At 47.9% G+C, this 21,963-nt stretch overlaps 1 protein-coding gene across 3 annotated transcripts in view; it reads left to right on the forward strand.

The window, feature by feature from the left end:
- The window catches only part of GRB7 (growth factor receptor bound protein 7), an 81,410-nt gene that overhangs the window by 28,727 nt on the left and 30,720 nt on the right, over positions 1 to 21,963 (forward strand). For 2 of the 3 annotated variants that reach the window (XM_084804517.1, XM_084804516.1), the window contains exon 2: positions 19,279 to 19,471. In XM_084804517.1, the coding sequence (XP_084660643.1) occupies positions 19,287 to 19,471 (185 nt within the window). In that variant the 5' untranslated portion in view covers positions 19,279 to 19,286. Of the gene's footprint in view, positions 1 to 10,713; positions 10,782 to 19,278; positions 19,472 to 21,963 lie in introns of those variants that run through there. The other variant, XM_084804518.1, reaches the window with a different exon arrangement.

The following is a 21,963-nucleotide window of genomic DNA, read 5'->3' on the forward strand; positions in this document are numbered from 1 at the left end:
TTGGAATGATCTATATTTGCTTAGGAATGTATGGTCTTTGAGGTGACACGCTTCTTATCATAGTTTTCTGCCTGATGAAGAATCCTGGGTAATTCAATAGGTCCCCCCCTCCCCAACAGTAACACAAAACATAAGAAGACCCCTGTGGATCAGACAAAATCCATGTAATCCAGCAACCTGTTCCCCACAGTGGCCAACCAGATGCTTCTAGGAAGCCCATGAGCCCTGACATGAGGACGATAGCCCTCTCCCAGGGTTGTTCGCCAGCACTGGAAACAAAGCCCTATGAAGAGAGACTGAAAGAACTGGGCATGTTTAGCCTTGAGAAGAGAAGACTTAGGGGAGATAGGATAGCGCTCCTCAAGGACTTGAAAGGTTGTCACAGAGGGGAAGGCCAGGATGTCTTCTCGATCATCCCAGAATGCAGGACACGGAATCATGGGCTCAAGCGACAGGAAGCCAGATCCCGGCTGAACTTCTGGAAAAACTTCCTGAGAGCAATATGACAATGGAACCAATGACCTAGGGAGGTGGTGGGCGCTCCCACACTGGAGGCATTCAAGACGAGGCTGGACAGCCACCTGTCAGGGATGCTCTGACTTGGATTCCTGCACTGAGCAAGGGGTTAGGCTCGATGGTCTTGTATGCCCCTTCCAACCCCTTCTATTCTATGATTCTATGAAAGGCAAACTGCCTCCAACCCTGGAGGTAGTGTGTAGCCATCTTGAGTAGTAGCTGTTTATACCCATATCCCGCATGAATTTCTCTAACCCCCTTATAAGCAATCTTATAAACCTGATTCAGTAAAAGATAGAACCTAACAACATCTGTGACCCCTCTTCTCTGGTGTGAACAGAAGAACAACTATCTATTGTACGACTTCACCAGGTATCTGTATATACCACGAGTGCCTGGGTTGGAGGCAGCCTGCCTATGTATACCAGTTGATGGGGAACATGGGCGGGAGGGTGCTGTTGCACTCACATCCTGCTTGTGGGTTTCCTGGAGGCAGTTAGTCAGCCACTGTGTGAACAGAATGCTGGACTAGATGGACCCTTGGTCTGATCCAGCAGGGCTCTTATGTTCTTATGGGTTGGTTTGATTTGGCAGTCTGGTGTCCGGTATCATGACAGCTTCCCTTCCTCACCCATTCCCTGGCTTCTGTTCCCTCCATTTCTACTCTGTTGCCCATATATACTAAATCTTTACAACCTCCCACCCCTCTGGTCACATTGGTATTTACCCTTTGCCATGCCATTTCTTGTTCAGGAACTCAGAGTCCTTGACGCCCAAGCTTTGGAAACAAAAGCCACTAGGCAAAGTGACTGAATATATGCAAAGTGACTTACAGAGCAATCCTACCCCCCAGATCCACTGGCTGGAGGGGTCAGACTGAGGCAGAAGTGCCCTTCTGACAATGGAGAAGAGCTCTGGCGGGTGGCAGGGTGCGTTTGCCCCAGTTTCCCCACAGAAAACTATGGGCATAAATCTCCCTCCATGGATGTAGCCTTGCATTCACTGGATCTATGGCCCCTTCATTCCCCTGGAAAGCCCCCTCACCTATGCCAGCCTGAAGCGAGTGTAGGCATTTTCCCTCCGGTTGAAACCCACGGGGAGGGGGCGAAGGGGAAGAACTGCCAAAGAGGAAAAAATACAAGACCACCCCACCTCCTGTTCTGGCCAGCGTGAGTGAGCCGGCAAGGCTTAAGTGGGAGATGATCTGCCACTTCACTCCTCTTACCCTGCAACCTGGATTACTCTGCCTTTCTGCAATCCTCTTCACCCTTCCCTGGGGTTAAGGCCCATTGTACCCGCTGGAGCTTACGTTTGAGAAGTCATCTATAGGATTGCAGTGTTGACTTGCATGCTTATCCCAAGTATAAAATTTAGGTTTCCGTGGTGCATCATTTGGATTAATTTACTTTGGCACCAGCGGTACACCGGAGCAGCCCTTTCAGACACATGTAGGAAGAAAGCCAGACTATGAAGCACATGGTCTTCGATGTCTATATGCTAATGCCCAGAGTATGGGAAACAAACAGAATGAACTTGAACTCTTAATGTGGGAGGGAAATTATGACTTGACAGGTGTAACTGAGACTTGGTGGGATGACTCTCATGACTGGAATACAGCAATGGAAGGATTTAACTTGTTCAAAAAGAGCAGGAGGAACAGAAAGGGAGGTGGGGTTGCACTGTATGTGAAAAATACATATATCTGCACAGAAATACAGGAGGATGAGCTTGGTAGCCCCATCGAGAGCATCTGGATCAAAATAAATGGAGCAAAGGATAAAAGGAACCTGGTGGTCGGAATCTACTACTGGCCACCCAACCAAGGAGAAGACAAGGATGAAAGTTTTGGAAAGCAAATAGCCAAAGTTTTAAGGAAGCATGATGTAGTAGTAATGGGGGACTTCAATTTCCCCAATATTTGTTGGGAGACAAATTCTGCAAAACATGGCCCCCCAAGGAAATTCCTGACTTATGTGGCAGATAACTTCCTCCTACAGAAAGTAGAGGAAGGAACTAGAGGATCGGCTATCCTTGACTTGATCCTAACCAACAGAGATGACTTAGTGGATAAAGTAGCAGTTACAGGAACTCTGGGGGAAAGCGACCGTGTTGTACTTGAGTTCTTGGTTCTAAGGGAAGCAAAAGCAGAGTGTAGTCAAATGCGTACCCTGGATTTTAGGAAAGCTGATTTTCATAAACTCAGAACAATGATCAGTAAGGTCCCATGGCAAGCGACGCTAACGAGAAAAGGAGTCCAAGATGGGTGGGAGCTTTTAAAAAAGGAAATTCTCAAGGCACAATCACAAGCAATTCCAACAAAAAGAAAAGGTGGAAGACAACAGAAGAAGCCAATGTGGCTTCACAAAAAGCTTAGGGATGACCTGAAAACAAAAAAGGACACATATAGGAAGTGGAAAGAAGGCCAAGCAACAATGGAAGAGTGCAGGCAGGTAGCACAGAATTGCAGGGATGGCATCAGGAAGGCTAAAGCTGAGAACGAGCTGAGGTTAGCGAGGGAGGCTAAAAGCACCAAAAAGGCTTTCTTCAGCTATGTGCATAGTAAAAGGCAGAGGAAAGAAATGGTGGTTCAGCTATTAAATAAGGATGGCAAAACGATAACAAAAGACAGTTTGTTATCGTTGGAAGACAGAAACAAAGTTCAAGTGATCTGGATAGACTGAGCGCTGGGCAGAAAACAACAAAATGACATTTAATAGGAATAAATGCCAAGTTCTGCACCTAGGAAAAAGAAACCAATTGCAGTTACAAAATGGAGGATACGTGGCTCAACAACACTACAAGCGAGAAAGATCTTGGAATTGTTGTCGAACACAAGCTGAATATGAGCCAACAATGTGATGTGGCTGCAAAAAAAGGCAAATGCTCTTTTGGGCTGCATTAATAGAAGCATAGCTTGCAAATCCCGGAAAGTACTAGTTCCCCTCTACTCAGCACTGGTTAGGCCTCATCTGGAGTACTGTGTCCAGTTCTGGGCACCACACTTTAAGAAGGATCCAGACAAACTGGAGAGGGTTCAGAGGAGGGCAACAAAGATGATCAGGGGACTGGAAACAAAGCCCTATGAGGAGAGACTGAAAGAACTGGGCATGTTTAGCCTTGAGAAGACTGAGGGGAGATAGGATAGCGCTCTTCAGGTACTTGAAAGGTTGCCACAGACAGGAAGGCCAGGATCTCTTCCCTATCATCCCAGAGTGCAGGACACGGAATAATGGGCTCAAGTGACAAGAAGCCAGATTCCAGCTGAACATCAGGAAAAACGTCCTGACTGTTAGAGCAATACGACAATGGAACCAATGACCTAGGGAGGTGGTGGGCTCTCCCACGCTGGAGGCATTCAAGATGAGGCTGGACAGCCACCTGTCAGGGATGCTCTGACTTGGATTCCTGCCTTGAGCAGGGGGTTGGAGTCAATGGCCTTGTAGGCCCCTTCCAACCCTACTATTCTATGATTCTACGATTCTATACTATGAGGCAGAGTGAGGCAGCCACCTTAGGTGACAGATGGTGGAGAGTGGATGTTGGAGGACTGAGCTGTGTGTGTCCCTTTGCAAAGGCTGAATAAGAGTCAACTGCCAGTCTGGTTGGCTTCTATGTGTGGAATTGTCTCAAGCCACAAAATACCTTGGGCTGGCCCTGGCAGTACACTGAGTCTGCAGGTCTAGTGATTAAGAAGCTGAGCTGCAAAATAGGAAGGTAATTCAGTTCAAATGTCACATCTCCTGTGAAGTCCTTATGTGGTCTTCGAAAGGTCTGCCTCTCTGTCCTCTCTGCCCCACATTTGTAACATGGTGGTGATAATACTGACCTTTCTTAGGCCAGTTACATATTATCTCATCTTTATGTCTTCCCAAATCCTTGCTTGACAGGTACTACTAATGGGAGGGGCATTTAGAGGGGAAGATGGGTGAGAAGGCAGGAGGGTGTATACGCCTCCGTTGCCCACTGCTTCCCCACCAAATTCTCATCCTAGACATAACCCCCCCCCACCCCCTGTCACACTTATTTCTGATCTTTGAGCTGGGCTGAGGGTAAATTGGGGCTTCGGCTATTGGGCGGTATAGAAATAAATAAATAAATAAATGAGCCAGGGGGTTACAAGGAGGAAAAGGAAGGATCAGGCACTCCCTGTTGTCCATTTATTCTCCCTGAAATGCCCCCAGCTCTCTCCACATCAGCATTTCCAGATGAACACATTGTGGAGGAAACTACTCTATCTGCTCTGCAGCGCAGTCTAGGCTGGAGCACACCATGTTGACTGATGTGCCCAGTGCTGCCACCAGTCAGTCAGTTCAACCGAAATCTGGGATGAGTGAAGACCCCCAGACATTTGGGTTAATTACCTGAGAGCAAGGAGGAAATTTTAAGCAAACTCTCCGAGTTACCTCCAGCCAGAGCCCAATTTGTTGTTCTCTTGCGTTTCTCCCTTAGCCAAGCATGGACATGACCTATCTGGCAGGCAGGTGGAACAAAGATCCATAGGCTAGTGAAATGCCCAGTCAATGCCGGGTTCCTGATTTTTAAAAAGGGTTTATTAAGGTTCAGGATAAGGAAGTGGGAGAAATAATAAAGTAGCCATAGAAGAAATAAAGCAGTTCGCTCTCTGCATACCCTACACTACATGAGCTTGCAGAGAATCATCGACTTCCTTACAAGGGTCTCTTCCAGATATTCAGCGGTAGACAACATTTCATAGGAAAACAGCCCCATTTTAACTCCTTAGAATTGGGAGGGGGGAAATATTGATAAGTGGAAGGGAATCTTCCCATCAGGTTTGACCCTGCTGGCTTGTCTTTTCCCGCCCTCCCTCACCGCGCCTGGTTTGGGAAAATGCCTGTGTGTGTTGTAGAAACAGAACAAGGAAGTAAACAGAGAACAGAAGTAGATTGACTCAGCAGTGAATGTGTGTAATCCAGATGTGAGACTAAAAACAATACTAGAGTTGGAAGCAAGAAAAGGTCCGCCTAGCCCCACCTCTGCTCAAATTCTGGACAGTCCCCTCTTCTCTCTAGCATACTAGCATTTGAGGCTGCTGTACGCTGAGTCGAAGTCAGGCCATTTAGCTCAAAACTGCCTGTTTTAACTGGCAGCAGCTCTCCAGGAGGTCTTTCCCAGAAGAACTGAAACCTGAAATCCTTTTAACTGAAGATGCTCGAGACTAAACATCAGCCCTTCTCCATGCATTCTTTCCTCCAGATCCTCCCACGCATGGTGTTTCCCAAGCAGAGAGGAGCCACCTTTCTCTGGACGACCCGAGCTAGTGAGCCAAGCCATATGCTGGAGAGCAAAACAGAAAACATACACGCACACAGCCCTCACGACCCAAAGTTCTCTGCCCCTCCAAACTTGGAAAAGAGTATTTTTGGCCCAGTGGCAACTCAACAGGAAGTAGCATTTAGCAGCCAGTGCGGGTGCCCAATCACGTTTCCTTGGGATGGTAATAATCTCAGTAATCTTTACAACATCCCTGTAAAGTAGGTCAGTTAGGTTAGCCCCATAGGGCAAGTAGGGGAGGCACTGAGGCTGAGAGTGTATGGCTTGCCTAAGGTTACCTAGCGACTTCCCGGCAAATGTGAAATTTGATCTGGTAGTTTAGTTTATTCTCTTAGATGTTATGCTTAAGGAGCCATGTTTTAAAGTGTTGGGGCCTGACAACTGAGTTGCAGCTGTTCCCTGTCCTCATCTGACAGTTTGAGCACTACTTACACACTAGCATAAGGCCCAAATCTACTGCTATTCAGACACGGGCAGGTGGGAGGAGTTACTGAACTGAGTGTCTGAACTGGTTTTTTTGTGAACCGCCCAGAGAGCTTCGGCTGTGGGGCGGTATAGAAATGTAATAAATGAAAAAATGAAATGAACTGCAGCATAAGGGTGTAAGGGAGGGCTTTGTGAGTGAGTGCCTCTGGCGCTGTTCATGCTTTGCGACTGGAGCATAAGAGCCTTTTGCTGTGCCTTGCTTTGCCCAACAGTGCATTAGTGGACGGAGCCTGTGCCGATAGCTCTTCGGCCTTTCCTCAATTCAGGAGCGGACTCCGTTAGAAATAGTTGCTGACCAGGCTCGTACAGCCAGCAGTGGGGCTCGTGGGGCAGCCCACTTGTCCCAAGTCAGAGCCATAGCCTCAAGAATAGTTTACCGCCCTTCTCTGGTTTAGATCGGTGTGGCCCATCCCCAAAATTTGAAGGTGCCTCGCGCTCACCCCTGCCAACTCCCAGTCTGGCCTTATCTCTGCTCCCTCTCAGCAGGGTTTGTTTTGTTAGCACAAAACCGAGAGCTCTTGAACTTCTCTGCCTCATAAACCAGGGCAGGCAGCCAGTGTGGGAATTTGCTAACCTACAGCAACAAAACTGCTCTCTGTTTTGGCCGCTCTCCTGCTCACACCTACACAGGTGGGCCAAATGAATCAAGCAAATGCATGCAGAAAGGCACAGGACACATAGTTCCTCCAAAAGGTGCATTTCTCTGATGCCAAATGAACATTTGGAGGTGTGGGCCTGTGAAGGGAGAGCCTGATAGGTCAAAGCAGAAGGAACCCTCAAAGAGTGGCTGGCTGCATTGTTGCCTTTGAAATTCCAGGAGTTGTGAGGATGGGAGGGAGAAGTTTGCTTAGGGTGGCAATTCAGGATGGGAAAGGGTTGAAGTGCCCTCTCTGCTCTGCATTCAATTACTTCTTCCCATCCAGAGTGGTTTTTCAGATTACTAAAGGGCCGTTAGGCAACCTTTACACATTCTGCATGTAATGCGCAGTTTGGTCCAGAGATCCCGAGGAATGGGGCTGAAGATTGGCAACCCCAGTAAAGTTCACTAACCAAATGTTATAAGGCATCCCTCCAAAATGGGAACAGTGGTTTAGCATCAACAGGTACTGGGAAACCAGGACTGCCCTGGATAAATAAGGATGATTGGAGAGTATGGTATAGTGGTGGAGGTGGAATGGCCGCTCCCCAACTTTCCCCTTCCCAGCTGCTTCTGGTATGACCTTGAGACTGTTCGGAAACTTGCTCGACCATGGAAAAAGCCTCCTGAAAGGCACTGAGCCAAAGAGAAAAGCCAAGCAGATTTGTTTGTGTCACTCACCTTGCTAGCTCCTGCTCCGGGGAGAGGGCTGGGCGTCTAAGGGCCTTGTCAATCTGAGCTTGGGACTGTTTTCTACTTAACTCGGTTCACATAGCTGTCTCCTTGTATAATTGAGCACCTAAGGCAAAGCGGTGGGACAGGATACACTCAAAAGGGGGTGGTGATCCCCAAACTATAAGGTAGGAACAGAACTATTTGTTGGAAGGGATGGGAACAAATTTGAAGGAAGCTGGTACTTAGCATGATTTTGTTGTTCTGCTTTTGTATGAAACTGCCAACTTCCAGTGACTCATCCACCTGGAGTCACCTACTGGGTGCGTGCCTTTAGGTTCTTGGTAAAATACGGGAGAGAGAGACAGTCACAATGAGTCCATTAATATGTGCTCAGCGTGCCAGGGAAGATAATAAGCTCTTTGGATCTATGGGCTGAACGTTCTGCATAGGAGACGGATACCAGGCTGTTTGGCTGTATTCCTATGAGATGGTACAGTAGAGAAGGGAGAGATAATGACCAATGTGAGTGAGCTGGAGTGGGGGGAGGCAGAGAGGCCAACCAAAAGTGTTCCCTTGCTCTGCGCTGGAAAGTATGGGACATGCTGTGTCCACGGATCTGAGGGAGCGCCTTGTTCGGATGAAGCTGTGTTGTACTGTGTCAGACCATTGGCCCATGTAGCCCAGTCTTGTCTGCACTTGAGCAGCAGCAGTTCTCCAGGCACCACAAGCAGAGGTCTTTCCCAGGACTGGAGCCTGAGGCCTGTCAATGCAAGATCCCCAGAAATGGACCTGGGACCTTTTGTATACAACGCATGTGCTCTCCCACAGAACAATAAAGCCCCGCCCAGCGCGCGTCCAAAGTATCCAGCTCAGCTTTTTTCGGCATTTCATGGGCTGTGGGGCAAAAGCACACCCTGAGGGTCGGATCACCTTTGGGGGCAGAATTCTGAGGCCCTTTTGGGGGTGGGGTAGTCCTTCTGCCTTAATATGAGGTGGCAGGGTCCCCCCTCCCCTTTCCCCATTACTTGAAACAACAACAATCGTTCCCATGAGGCGTTCTGTCACAGGGACTTTGCCTGCCTGTTGCGGGCAGCAAAGTCACCGCTTCAAGCAGTGGCAAGGCAAGAAAAGTAAAACGAATTAAGGAAAAAAACCCTGCACCCACCATGTATTAAGCTAAGAAAGCCCCCCCACACACACACACACACGGTCGTAGCATTTCAGCCCCCACCCCCAAGTCACCAAATATCCCCCTACGTTCATGAGGGATGAATCATAGAATCATAGAATAGTAGGGTTGGAAGGGGCCTACAAGGCCATCGAGTCCAACCCCCTGCTCAAGGCAGGAATCCAAGTCAGAGCATCCCTGACAGATGGCTGTCCAGCCTCGTCTTGAACGCCTCCAGTGTGGGAGAGCCCACCACCTCCCCAGGTAATTGGTTCCATTGTCATATTGCTCTTACAGTCAGGAAGTTTTTCCTGATGTTCAGCCGGTATCTGGCTTCCTGTAACTTGAGCCCATTATTCCGTGTCCTGCACTCTGGGATGATCGAGGAGAGATCCTGGCCTTCCTCTCTGTGACAACCTTTCAAGTACTTGAAGAGCGCTATCCTATCTCCCCTAAGTCTTCTCTTCTCAAGGCTAAACATGCCCAGTTCTTTCAGTCTCTCTTCATAGGGCTTTGTTTCCAGTCCTCTGATCATCTTTGTTGCCCTCCTCTGAACCCTCTCTAGTTTGTCTGCATCCTTCTTAAAGCGCAGTGCCCAGAACTGGACACAGTACTCCAGATGAGGCCTAACCAGTGCTGAGTAGAGGGGAACTAGTACTTCCCGGGATTTGGAAGCTATGCTTCTATTAATGCAGCCCAAAATAGCATTTGCCTTTTTTGCAGCCACATCACATTGTTGGCTCATATTCACCTTGTGATCGAAAACAATTCCAAGATCCTTCTCGCTTGTAGTGTGGTGTGGATGAATGATCCCACAGAAGTGTGTGTGTGGGGGTGATATTCAGCCCAGCTTTAGCTCTGCTTTGTGTGTGGTGGCGGCTAAGTGCACGGAGCAGGGCCTTTTTGCCTGTGATGCCCTCTTCTTGGGATTTATCACCTTGGGATCTTCCAGAAGGCAGTAGAAACATTTTTGTGCTAGTGTTTGGGGACAGCTCGCTGACTTTGCTGCCGCACTGTTTTTAATTCTGCTCCCTGCTTTGGTGTTAGGGGCGCTATTTTTTCATGTTTTCTTGCTTTTTTTGGTCTTACGGGTCTATAAAATTTGGTTTTATGGATTTGATTGGAAGCTGCCTTGGAGGCTTATTTGGGCCAGAATGGTCTTGTGCTTGCGTGTGTGCGTGAGTTTGAGAGAGAGAGAAGGAAATAGTAATAACAAAGGGCATTACTGGGCACCATGGAGCCCTGTCTCTGAGTTAGGGTAGCGTGGAGGAGAGAGTCCAGTCTAGATGCCGTTTCTGTGGTTTGAGCTGACATGGTCAAGATTCCAAGCTATCTGGTAACACCATGTTGAGTTGGTGTAACATGGGAATAAAGGCGCTCAAGAGGCCTGTTCCCCTTTTAGGCAGAGGTTTAGACTCCATGACCTGGGATGCCCTTTTCTCGGAACTGCTGTAACAGCGGGGAGAGAGACCTGATGTAGCCGGGCTATTGGGCTTAGGGTGGCTGACCATGGAAGAAGAGAGACTCGGGGCTGGGTTGGGGTCCTGTTTTGTGGAATGGAGAAGGAAGCTTGAGCTAGCTGCTTGCAACTTGTTTGTGTGAGAAGGTGCAAAAAGGTGGTGGGAAAGGTTAAGCTAATTAGAAATGGAAATTACAGTATAGGGCCAAGCCCAGTTGGCAGTTTGGTCATCCGCTGTTTACTGTTTTTTGTTTCTCTGACTGCTGTGTGTTCACCGTATCAGGCCAGCCTCCAAGCCTTATATAGCAGTTTCCTTGTCTGCTTGCCAACAGTTGTCCCTGCCTCCACACCTCTTCCCCCTGCCCGCTTCCCCCCCCCCAGCAGATCCATGAGCCATCCTTCCTTGCACTGTCCCAGATACCAAGCCGATGAGGTGTTTACAAGGGAGGGGCTATTCAAGCATCCTGCCTGGGAGATCTTGATGCAGAACTGGTTTGACCGGAAGTGAGGAGGCGTACAGGCTTTGGGGTGTATTGACCCTGTGTGTGGTGAGCAGTAGGGTGAGGGTGGGAGGGAGTTGTCCGTTTGTTTCACCTGCTATATGTATGTTATTTTGCTGTCAGTTTCAACCTTTTCAGACCTGGGACCTGCCTTTAATCTCAAACTGCAATATGGGACTCACTTTTAAAACATCTTCTCTCTCTCTCTCTCTCTCTCTCTCCCTCCCTCCCCACTCTCTTATTCTTTCCCTCCCTTGCTGTTTTCTTTTCCTGTTTTCCTCATTCTGCAGTGGACAACCCCTCTCTGTAGGTAGATATTTCAGGTTCACAGAGGTAGGAAGATTGCTGGAGAGAAAACCAGCAAAATGCAGTATCTCAAATTGCAAGACTCGATGCGGCAGCCCATTCCTGGATATTTGGGTATTAGGCAAAAAAATTAAGCTTCCTGAGAATCTTAGTTTTCTGTGTCTTCATCTTCTTTGTTGTCATCTTTTTTAAAAAAGCAGTTGTCGAGTTGTTATGGCTGTCGTGATGTGCGGTGTATATGCTGGCAGTGCCCACTGAAATCCAAAAAGCTAAAGTATGGCTATCATAGAATCATAGAATAGTAGGGCTGGAAGGGGCCTACAAGGCCATCGCGTCCAACCCCCTGCTCAATGCAGGAATCCAAAGCAGGAATTTGGGGAAATCGCTATGTATAATAGCAATGAGTTGCAGCTTCAGTGTGCTGCATAACTACTAGCAGAAGCAGACTAAATTACGCAAAATAGAGTCAAATTGGTATGACTTCTTGAGGCTGTGAAATCTGAGTGACCTTGGCGCAACGTTTGGAGTAATTAGATGGGACTGGCTTGATGCAGAACCTGTCTCAGACATACAGACTTTTGTCAGTTATGGACTGGAAGATTGCTGGGAAGAAAAACAGCAGCATGAAACATCTTAAGTTGTGAGAAAGACATCCCAAGTCCATTTATCTTTTTCCATGTGACAGTCTACTTCTGGATAAATATTTGTCTTCATTATGCCATCTCTTTGTCTTTCTTACCACCCCTGATAACATGTTCTGTTTTACAGAGCTCTTTCATTATTTCATTCTGTGTCATCTACAGAATGGTAAATAGGTCAGCAGGCTTCTTGCAGATGGAGAGTTAGGGCACCAGGTAGGAGCATCCTGAAGTCCTACCTTCTGAGCCAGGCTGGGATTTGAACGAATGGTGCATGGCTTCCAGTGCACTTCTGGACCATGCCAACGGGGGCCAATTGGCAAGCTGTGGGTTTCTGATGAGCCCTGAGTGCAGAAGCGCTTGACCGACCGCTCTGTTGTGAGTCCAGATCGCTGCTCATCCTGCCATTTTCTCACTCACTTCAGGAAGCTCAGTACTGACGCATCCAGAGAAGCAACCAAGTGACCAGTTATATGCAGGTTCAATGCTTATTCAGCCCATAATGTGTAATGTAATGCTCTCTCCAGTTAAAGGCATTTTGGAGCAGCATTCATACATCCATGGCCCATCTCTTGTTGACTGTGAGAATCAAATGATGACTTGCATGTATAAATAAACCCTCGTAGGTTATTCACTACAAATCTTTTTCAATAGCAACCTTTCACACAATCAGCTGAAAATAATCAAAAGATGGATGAACAGCTGTTGGGAAGAAACGGTCATTTCGGAGGCTGCTTAGGTTTATTTATTTATTTATAGTATTTTTATCCCGCTCCTCAGCCAAAAAAGGCTCCTGGAGCGGCTTACAATCAATGAACAAAGAAGACAGTCCCTGCCCTCAGGCTTACAACCTAGAAAAGACACGACACACAAGGAAAAGGCGATGGGGAGGGAAGAGGGGAAAAAATTATATAGACTGTCAGCAGGGCTGGTGGGATGGCCCTGCTCCCCCCTCTCATCTCCCAAAGGAGGGGCAGTCCAACTGTAGCACGCCCCGATGTTCCCTTTGCCTGCTCCTGTCTCCCTCGGTTGTTTACAATGTGGGGCAAGTGTTTTCTAGGCCAGGCAAGTGAATTAGGTGTCCCTTGCTGTGGCTGGTCAGAGGCAGAAGCACCAGGTCCAAGAACATACAAGTACTGACTGCCCAAGAGAAATAGTATCTCATTCCCCCTGCAGTCTATGCAAACCACCAAAGGGAAAAGTACCCAGAGAATCTGGGGAGACAAAAGAGTGAAGGTATGTGAAGGCTCAAACGTGCTTGAGCCAGTATTAAAGGCGGGGCGTTGGTTCTGAGTCACCAGCCCACATTCTGACTCACTGCTTTGTTTTGATGATGGGGAAGCACAAAGGAGTGTAAGTCAGGGCTCGCTTCTACGTCTACTATAAAAAGGGTTGGTTGATGCCAGGAGATCAGTGGTAAACGAAGCAAGATTTTTAGATGCACGTTTGTTTCTTTGGCATTCATCACGGTTGACAGGAGCATAACTTCTCTTGTAAAGATGCAGGTGTGTGATTTTTGATACGTTGGGTCAAACCAGCATTGTGAGTTGGTGATTCATGCCTGGTTGGTCTAGCCCCGCCGTAATTGACTACAAGGAGATCTTGGCGCCTGTAAGAAAAAATGATGATGATAATAATAACCACCTTCTGGTAGAAAACAAGTGCCAGACAGGCTGGAGAAAGGCTATGGCAGTGTTGGTTGCCTACAGAGGTCCCAATTTGGGACAGGCTTGCCTGCAAGCCAAAACACCTGTCCCCTTAGCAGTCATTATTACTCCAGTATTCTGAAACAAGTACAGGTACAATTCAAGGTGCAGATTATAATTTACAAAGCCTTAATCAATTTAGGCCCAACATACCTTAGAGGCTGCCTCCTCCCAAATATCTCATTACCAGTTCAAGATGTGCTAAAGGTGCCCTCTTAAGGATGCCATATATGTGCCAGCCAGGTTCACATGAAAAGGGCAGGAAGAGGGGTGCTCTTGGTGGCAATTATGTGACTCCTTCCTTCTGCAGATTCATCAGAGTCAAAAACTGATCACCTTTCTGAAAGCCTTGTAAAACCAGCCTACTTGGGTTAGACTTTCAGGAACAGGGTTAAATGACGAAAGAATGGAGAAATGTAACTGAATTAACGGCAGTCTTATTACGTATTGCTGATTCTTTAAACACACACGCATTTTTGGGTGGGTGGGGAGTTGTTTTGCTTTTCTAACCTGTTCCAAGCCTTCAGCATGTGGCAGGCTCTAAATATGAAAACATAAATGTAATTTTGGGGGATAAGCCAGGCAATGAGTGATTTGGCACTTTGACCTCCTGCCCCAGTTGCAGACATCAGCCTGGCAAGAATTACATCACCCAAACCTTCTTAGCCTGCAAATCCTGGGCATCCTTAATCTTTTACATCTCCTTCAGAGCCATTAGAGGAGCCGTCTTCAACCTGGTGCCCTCCAGATGTTTTGGACTAAAACTCCCAAGATTCCTGACCATTGGGTCACGCTAGCTGGGGTTGATGAGAGTTGAAGGCTGCAATATCTGGAGGGCACCAAATTGAGGAAGGCTCCATTGGGGCATCATTAACACACCACCAGCTTTCTCAGTAAGTTCCTGCAATGTGCATTGGCATTAAGTGTACACCACTGAAATATATTATGTGGGAACCCACTTAAAGGACATGATAACTCTGCACAGTGAGAGACTGTGATGTTCTTCTTTTGAGGGGCTCTGGTGCATCACTGTCCAATTCGCAGGGTCAGTTGCTTCAGTGCAACCCCACTATACCTCCCCAGCAAGTTACCTTAGCAGCATCGTCTTCCTGTTTGCCCCACGCTACAATGGGGTCTCCATATAGGCCTAGTTTTTACTCACTGGGATAATAAACTTGTGTCTCGGCTATTCCAGTTCAAACTGCAAATTGGGGAGAAGGGGTCTTACATGATTAAATCACTACATCCACTCCCCCAAAGCCTCGTCCATAAAAAGCTAGCATGTCAGGGAGAAGGTTAGGCAGAGGAGCCCTCTCCCCTGACATGCTTATTTTCTGTGTGGAGGAAATTCTGTTGTGTGGCGGAGCATTCAATCGTGTGAGCTCCCTCACACCTGCAGTCTGAAGTGGTACAGTCCAAACAAGTGTACCACATCAGTGAGAACTAGAAGGGGGAGGCTGTCTTGTCAGGGCAGCAATACTTCCAGATATTTGGATGTGAGTGGTTGTTTGCTGGGCATCATCTTGGTGAAGAGCAGAAGTTAGTGCTAGATATTGGCACCAACTTCATGAGGGATAACAAAGCTTCTGAGTATTGGGAGTCTTAGCCATCTTGGTCAAGGGCGGAGACCCTTGTGTATATCAGGAGACCTTTCTTGGCTTCATCTTGAAGAAGGCCAGAGAGGTCTTTCTCTGAACTGGAAGCTCTCACCATAGAGGCACCATCTTGATGGGTTTCCATCTTTGGCTAGGTTGTTTATTGCCCTTTTATAAGATGGGCTTATAAATCAACACTCGCCTGTTCACCAATAACGAGTAAGAATTGTCTCTGAGCATCCACACAGGGGTGATTCTGTAAAGTAGAAGATAATTATTTTTTAAAAACCATCGTTTTCAGGCTGTTGAAGTGCCACAAATAACTTACGTTAGTATGTGTGAGCAGATGGTCTAGCAAAACTTTTGTTGGCTAGTCACTCTGAGGCTCTTGGTATTTTTCATAATCCTGCAAACATAGCGTGCCATCACAGAATTTGGGAGTAGGGTGAGAATTCAATGTCTTTTTTATTTTTAAATCATGTTTCAAGTCCTTCCTGTTGAAATGATCATGTTGAAAGTGTATGGGTAACGCCTGATGAAATCTCAAACCCAGAGGGTATTTCCAGTTATTAGGGGGCAGGGTTTCAATGTCCTGCATAGCTCTTTGCTTCCCTCCGTAAATAGCAAAAATGATGCAAACTAAGCAAGTTATATTGATTTCCAGAATGTTCATATTTTATACAGGTCACATAATTCATCTGTTCTTGGCACAGAATTTCTTTAAAGCTCAGAGTATACACAATCCTTTGGTATCACGATGGGGTATAGAGATGACCGACACCTTACAGTAAAGGGCATATTTAAAACGTGAATTTCTGGTAGCATTTCTTCCCACGCCACCTAGACTTTGGCATCACCGCTGCTTTGACCCAGACAGAAACCCTGAATCACCTTGCCCGGTTCTGATAAGGAAGTCACTGGCAACTGAATGAGGGAAGGAAGGGTGGGGCAAATTATAGCACTGGGTTTTAAAAATTATTATTGCTGAGTATTTGAAAACCAATCTCTGTCTGGGTCATATAAGAAAGTGATGACAAGGCAGAAATTTGACCATGAACCTGGGTGTTAAAGCTGCTAACTACACTGTAAGTCTGTTGCCCATAGGCTGGGGTGAGGGGACACCCACAAAGAGTCTTGTGGCATATGAAAGGCTAATGGATTTATTGTGTCATCATCTTTGGCAAAAGCTAGGTCGGTTAAGACATCACAAAAGTAATTACCGCACATGCAGTCTCCTGCAAATTGGGCACAAAGTTCTAAGGTTAGTTGTGCCAGGACCCATCTATATCTTTAAGGCTTGTTGACTCCATGTGACTGAATCTCGTTTCCTGCAGTTGATTCACATACCAATGTGTGTGCATTTATCTATTTTAAATCCCATTTTGCATGCACGTTCCCAGTCCCCATATATAGTAGGGTGGCAGTGCTTAGTTGATTACCAGTGCAATCTACTCAGAAGTAAGTCCCATTGACTTCAAGTCCAGGTAAGAGTGTATAGGATTGCAAAGTGATCTATTTAATTCATTTAAATCCATTTGATTTATTGAGAAGGTACAGCAGAGTTTACAATACAAGTACCTGCACAAACTTTGGTGGCAGGCACCATCTTAGAAACTGGGTAGAATACTTTCTGCACATGTTTTTCTTATATCGAGAAGGGTAGAGACCTGCTTTTTAAAAAATGAAAGCTGAAAATTCTTGGAAGAAACATCATGGAGGTACATGCTGATCAATGATTTAAGGGTGAAAGAGAAAGCTCCCTTCACTATCTCTGTTGGCTCAGTTCTGTGTTAGAGGCCTGTGCCGATGAGGCTGCCTTCCAGACTCTGTGCATGTCCCTTTTAGCTGTAAAGACCCAGAGGTTCTTCCACACGGCCAACTAGATAGGGCTGTCCAGCCCCCTGAAGAGCTCTGAGGAAGCTGGACAAAACCTTCAGAACTAAAGCACAACACGGTTGTTGCAGTCATTCTTAACTTGGCTTGCATTTAGCTGTCTTATTGGATCCACAGTTCTTATATAATGCAAATCTATGAGTGAATTGGGAGTCTAATCTGCAGTAATGTTTCTGTGTGATCAACTCTGGGGTGCTCTTTGCATGCCCCAGTGCTTGAGACCCCAGTGTTCTGAAGCTGACCCTGCTCTTTGAGGTTAGAAGGGAGAATGAGATCTGTCCCTGCAGCAAGGGAGACACATCTGGTTGCCTGGAGGCTATTTTTCCTTGCCACAAGCAATCAGACCAGTGATTAATTGCAATCTTGGTGAAACGGCTGGGTAGTTATCTAGTGCATAACTCCATTTACTACGCTGCTGCAAGGCTGATTAGCCTACCAAAAGTAATTTCCCCATGAGCCTTGCCAAAGTCTGAATCTGTGCACTTTTCAGAAGCACCTGAAGACCTTTTGGGGGTTGGGGTGGCTTTTAATGTTGTTAAGCAGGCGCAGAGAAATGCTTAATTCATTCAAATATTTTTGAAATTAATTTTATTTAGGGTGCAATCCCGCACTTAAAACATGCCTAGCATTGCACCCTCACTAATTTAATTGGATTGTGCTTTTAGTGTCTAAAATTATTTACTTTTTAATGAGTGAAATTTTGCATACTGCACTAGTGGACAGAATTTTAGCCCAATTCTTCTCTAGATTACTCCTTTACAACTTGCAGTGTGCTTGCACCTTACTTAAAATGACACTTCCCCACTCCTTCCCTTGAGTATATTTACTCAGGGGGTGGAGGGTATCAACACAGTCAGGGCTGACATCAGGAATTGGCCCACTCGGGCAGCTGCTGAATGGAGGCCTCTGTTCTAGCTTATTGCTATTCACTGGTGTCGATGTTGAGGAGTCACTGCTGCTTGCTCTCCTGCCTGCCTCTTCTGGGCAGTGGGGAGGACTGGGTCTGCTGAGCCACTCCCCGCCACTGCCCAGAAGGACAGGGTAGGCAAGTGAGCAGATGGCTGTTGCTCCTGTTGCTGCTGTTCCCTCCCAGGGCTGCCTGCGCGCTCCCCCCCCCAGGGCTGCCTGCGCGCTCCCCCCCCCAGGGCTGCCTGCGCGCTCCCCCCCCCAGGGCTGCCTGCGCGCTCCCCCCCCCCAGGGCTGCCTGCGCGCTCCCCCCCCCCAGGGCTGCCTGCGCGCTCCCCCCCCCCAGGGCTGCCTGCGCGCTCCCCCCCCCAGGGCTGCCTGCGCGCTCCCCCCCCCAGGGCTGCCTGCGCGCTCCCCCCCCCAGGGCTGCCTGCGCGCTCCCCCCCCCAGGGCTGCCTGCGCGCTCCCCCCCCCCAGGGCTGCCTGCGCGCTCCCCCCCCCCAGGGCTGCCTGCGCGCTCCCCCCCCCCAGGGCTGCCTGCGCGCTCCCCCCCCCCAGGGCTGCCTGCGCGCTCCCCAGCTCTCTGGGTGGGTGTCAGCAGCGTCAATGGAGAAGATGAGCCACTCTCACAATGAGGAGTGGAGGGCGCCAAGGGTATTGTGCCAGAGCCCTATCCCCAGCACCTGGTGACAGCAATCGGGACAACACCTGAATTCTAAATTCACCCCCTTGAGTAAATGTATTCAAGAGGAGACATGGCAATGGGCCATTTCAAGCAGCATATTACCAGATCTCCTTTCAAGTAAATAGATTTGTGAGTTGGCCTGGAGTGTGCTGCTTGACAGGTGGCATATGTGCGCACATACATCCTCAGGGACATAGAGGAAATTTAGCTCTTCTTTTAAAAGGTACCATCTTCTTCCAGCCGGGATGCTAAGTCAGACCTGACAGGCACTGACCTTCAGCTAGAGTCGCTCAGGAGCGGGGGGCATGTTCCAGACAACACGCCCGGAGTAACAGTTATGAAGAAGCTGGTTCAGACTTCAGCTCTGCTAGACCTGGAGAGCTCCCAGGAAAGGCGGCTGTTGATTCAAGACTCCAGAGCGTAACTATACCCTGCACATCCTCAGCAAGGCCTGAGTATTGCCAGAGCCCCACTTCTTAAGTAAAGCTGCAGGGAATTTCAAGGGGCTTTGGCTTGAACACACCTGGTCGGTAATCATGGAGATAGTGGGATAATATCACAGAACTGCAACCAGTACGATGTTGTCACTAAGGGTAAGTGAAGGCAACTGAAAGTGAGAGCAACTAAAAAAGGAAGGTGTTGCTAAAAAAATGTTATAGTGCAACGCTTGGGAATTTTGTCTAAGGTAAAAGTTTTGCAGAGAGGCATGTTCTCATTTTGCAGCATCTCTACTTAGTTTCAGCTAACAGAGGATACAACTGAAGCAAAGTAAAGGGAAATTTAGCCCAGTCACTGTTTTCCTCTCCTTTGCTCCAGATAATGACATGGACCTGGGAACTCTCCAGAACAACCTCAACAGCACCTTGGATAATGTTTATGCTGACCTGGAATCTGATCACACTGGGACCCTCTCCAATGGCAATCCTATCTGCAATGGTGAGCAGGCCAACCTTCTGACCCAGGGTGATGTTGTCAAGCGTTCTCAGCCGCTATTCATCCAAGCCAACAGGTATGTGGAGATGGAGCAAAGTGCTGTGGGAAACTAGAACCATCACCTCCAGAGATTATGTGTTGGAAATGCAAATGGAGATCACATCAGCTGAGCCATAAATCATCCCTGGAACCTGTTTTCCATGCCAGGGCTAAGCTCTCCAATGTATGAAGGAGAAATAGTATGTCTCTGATATGCAGAGTGCATAACTTAATCTGAGGCTGCACTCAGGCCCGAAACGAGAGAGCTCTGGGTATGTGCTAAGTGCATTTCCCTCATTCCTGAGGAATCGCAATCCACATATCTGGGAGCTGGGGGGGCAGAGCTTCCAGGAGGCCTTGAGACCTGGCACTTCTCTTTGTAGAAATTAACCATGGTCCAAGGCATGGTTCATGCCTCAGCTAGAAGCAGGGAAAGGCGACGTGCAGGTGACGCGCATGCTGCTTTCTCTGCTTCAGCTGCATAAGGTGGGAAGCAGGATCGCAGTGAAATTCACGAGTTCTCTCACCTGTGTGGTCACTGCTTCTAGGTAATATGTGAACTTCCTCCTGTGCTACATAGGAAAGAGGTGTTTGAATAGGCTTGCAGCTGACCACCCGCTTAATAGATGAACTTAGGCCTGACATTCTATTTCAGCAGCGTGAAGCCTCCAGCAAAATGCAGTTAGTTTAGTAGCTTCTTCTCAGGTGAAGCGTCTGAGAAATTTTGAAAGCAGCCAACAGAGTAGCAGGATTTAGGGGGCGAGAGGTTCACATGGGGGTAGGCACCATGGTGCCTGTGGGCACCAATGTGTCCCTGGACGCCTTCCTTGATGTCTGCCAAGGCACTCTCCCCCTCCAGATTTTTTTAACGTGGCCAAGAAGTGTTCTTATCATCAGCTGGGATTGCTTCAGAGCAAAGCAGGAGCCTCCAGCTGCTGCCATCTTCATTTTCCAGGAATGCTGCTGGGCCACGCATGGGGCTCAGAGATATTCTTAGGAAATGGAGATGGCTAGTGGCTGGCAGACCAACACTTTCCTCTGCAGTGGGCCCAGCCACCAAGAAAAAGAAGGGAGAAAAGGGAAACCTGCCAGTGTTCAGGGAAGCCTGCAGGGAAGGATGTAAGGAGAGCAATGGGAAGCCAGCAGAGGGCTGGAGGAGCCAGGCAGGAGCATCGTGGAGAGGAGCGGAGGTGGGAGGGGTTGCATGCTTGTATGGGTGTGTGTGTGTGGGGGGGCAGGGGTAGGATTTTGACCTAGAGGGAGGATTTTGGAAGGATGCTAAAAGAGAATGAGGGTTGTTTTTCATATGCTTGCAGTGAGGAGGAGAAGGGAGGTGTGTGTGTGTGTGTGAGTGAGAGAGAGAGAGAGAGAGAGAGAGAGATGGGCACATGAGGTGCTTGCTAGTGAGTGAGCTATGGGGGTATGTGTGTTTGTGGTGATCCAAGGTGAGAAATAAAAAGCAATGGGAATAAGTTGGCTGGGAGAGGGGGGGGGGCTGAGGGAGGGAAAGAAAAAGAGCTTGCCTTCTGTGAAATAGGTTTCTGTTGGTGCAGAAAACTGTGGATTCAAAGGAATTGTTTAGTGCGTTGGGGCTCAGCCCCCACCTCTGCCTTGTACTCAATCTTCGGGGCAGGTTACTTGTCCTTTGTGACTAGCCACGTCTCCAATGGCAACCATTTTGTGGCGGGGCCCAAGAGAGTATCTCAAATTGTTGAATGTGCCCACGAGCCCAGAAAGGTTGGAGACCCCATATGCCTAGTTTGAAGGTACCCAGTATCACTTCATCTCTGAAGCTAAGGACTGAACCTGAGCAGTATCTCAACGGAAGAACCCTTGAGACCAAACATATGCTTCTCTGAGCTCCTTGCTAACTATGAAGACAAACCTGTAAGCCTTTGCCTCACTCACGATGCCTCTCTAGCACTGTTGATATGCAACCTTTCATGCCCCATCGCTGTTACACAGAGATGTACCAGACTGAGTTTAGGCTGCATATTAAATGCATGGGGGTGGGGGATGCAAAGGGTTTCGGGATTAGTTATTAGCTTCCTCCCCTCCTCTTGGGGCCGGTGCCATGGCAAGATGCAGCACAACAGGGATTATCGAGTGCAATGACTGCTGAGTGTGGCTCAGGCCTTTTGCCAGCAAATGCAGAGCTCGTGCAGGGAGCTGAAAGGCTGGAATTTGGGTACTAAAATACCCATCCACATCTTTGACTGTGGATAAGGCTGTGTGTACGCCATGACTCGGGGAAAGCATAGAAGAGGTACAAAATGTGGTAATGGGCGCACAATTTCAGCTTTCAATATTTATTAAAAGTTCCTAGCTCCTAGGACTGCAGTGGTGAGCATGAAAGTATGTGGGCAATGCCTGCTGAAATCTCAGAACCCAGAGAGGTAGCTGAATAAAATTTCTTCTTTCCCTTTCTCCCCCCCCTGAATACGCCGCCCCCAAACCCCACTTTTTTAATGACCAAGATTTTGTTCCAAAAACGGAATTTTATATGAATAAGATTTTTAGTGGTTTAAG

The sequence above is a fragment of the Heloderma suspectum genome, chromosome 6 (assembly GCF_057233095.1).
Source record: "Heloderma suspectum isolate Gila_16-S chromosome 6, 16-S_ref, whole genome shotgun sequence".
In the NCBI taxonomy this organism is placed as follows: domain Eukaryota; kingdom Metazoa; phylum Chordata; class Lepidosauria; order Squamata; family Helodermatidae; genus Heloderma; species Heloderma suspectum.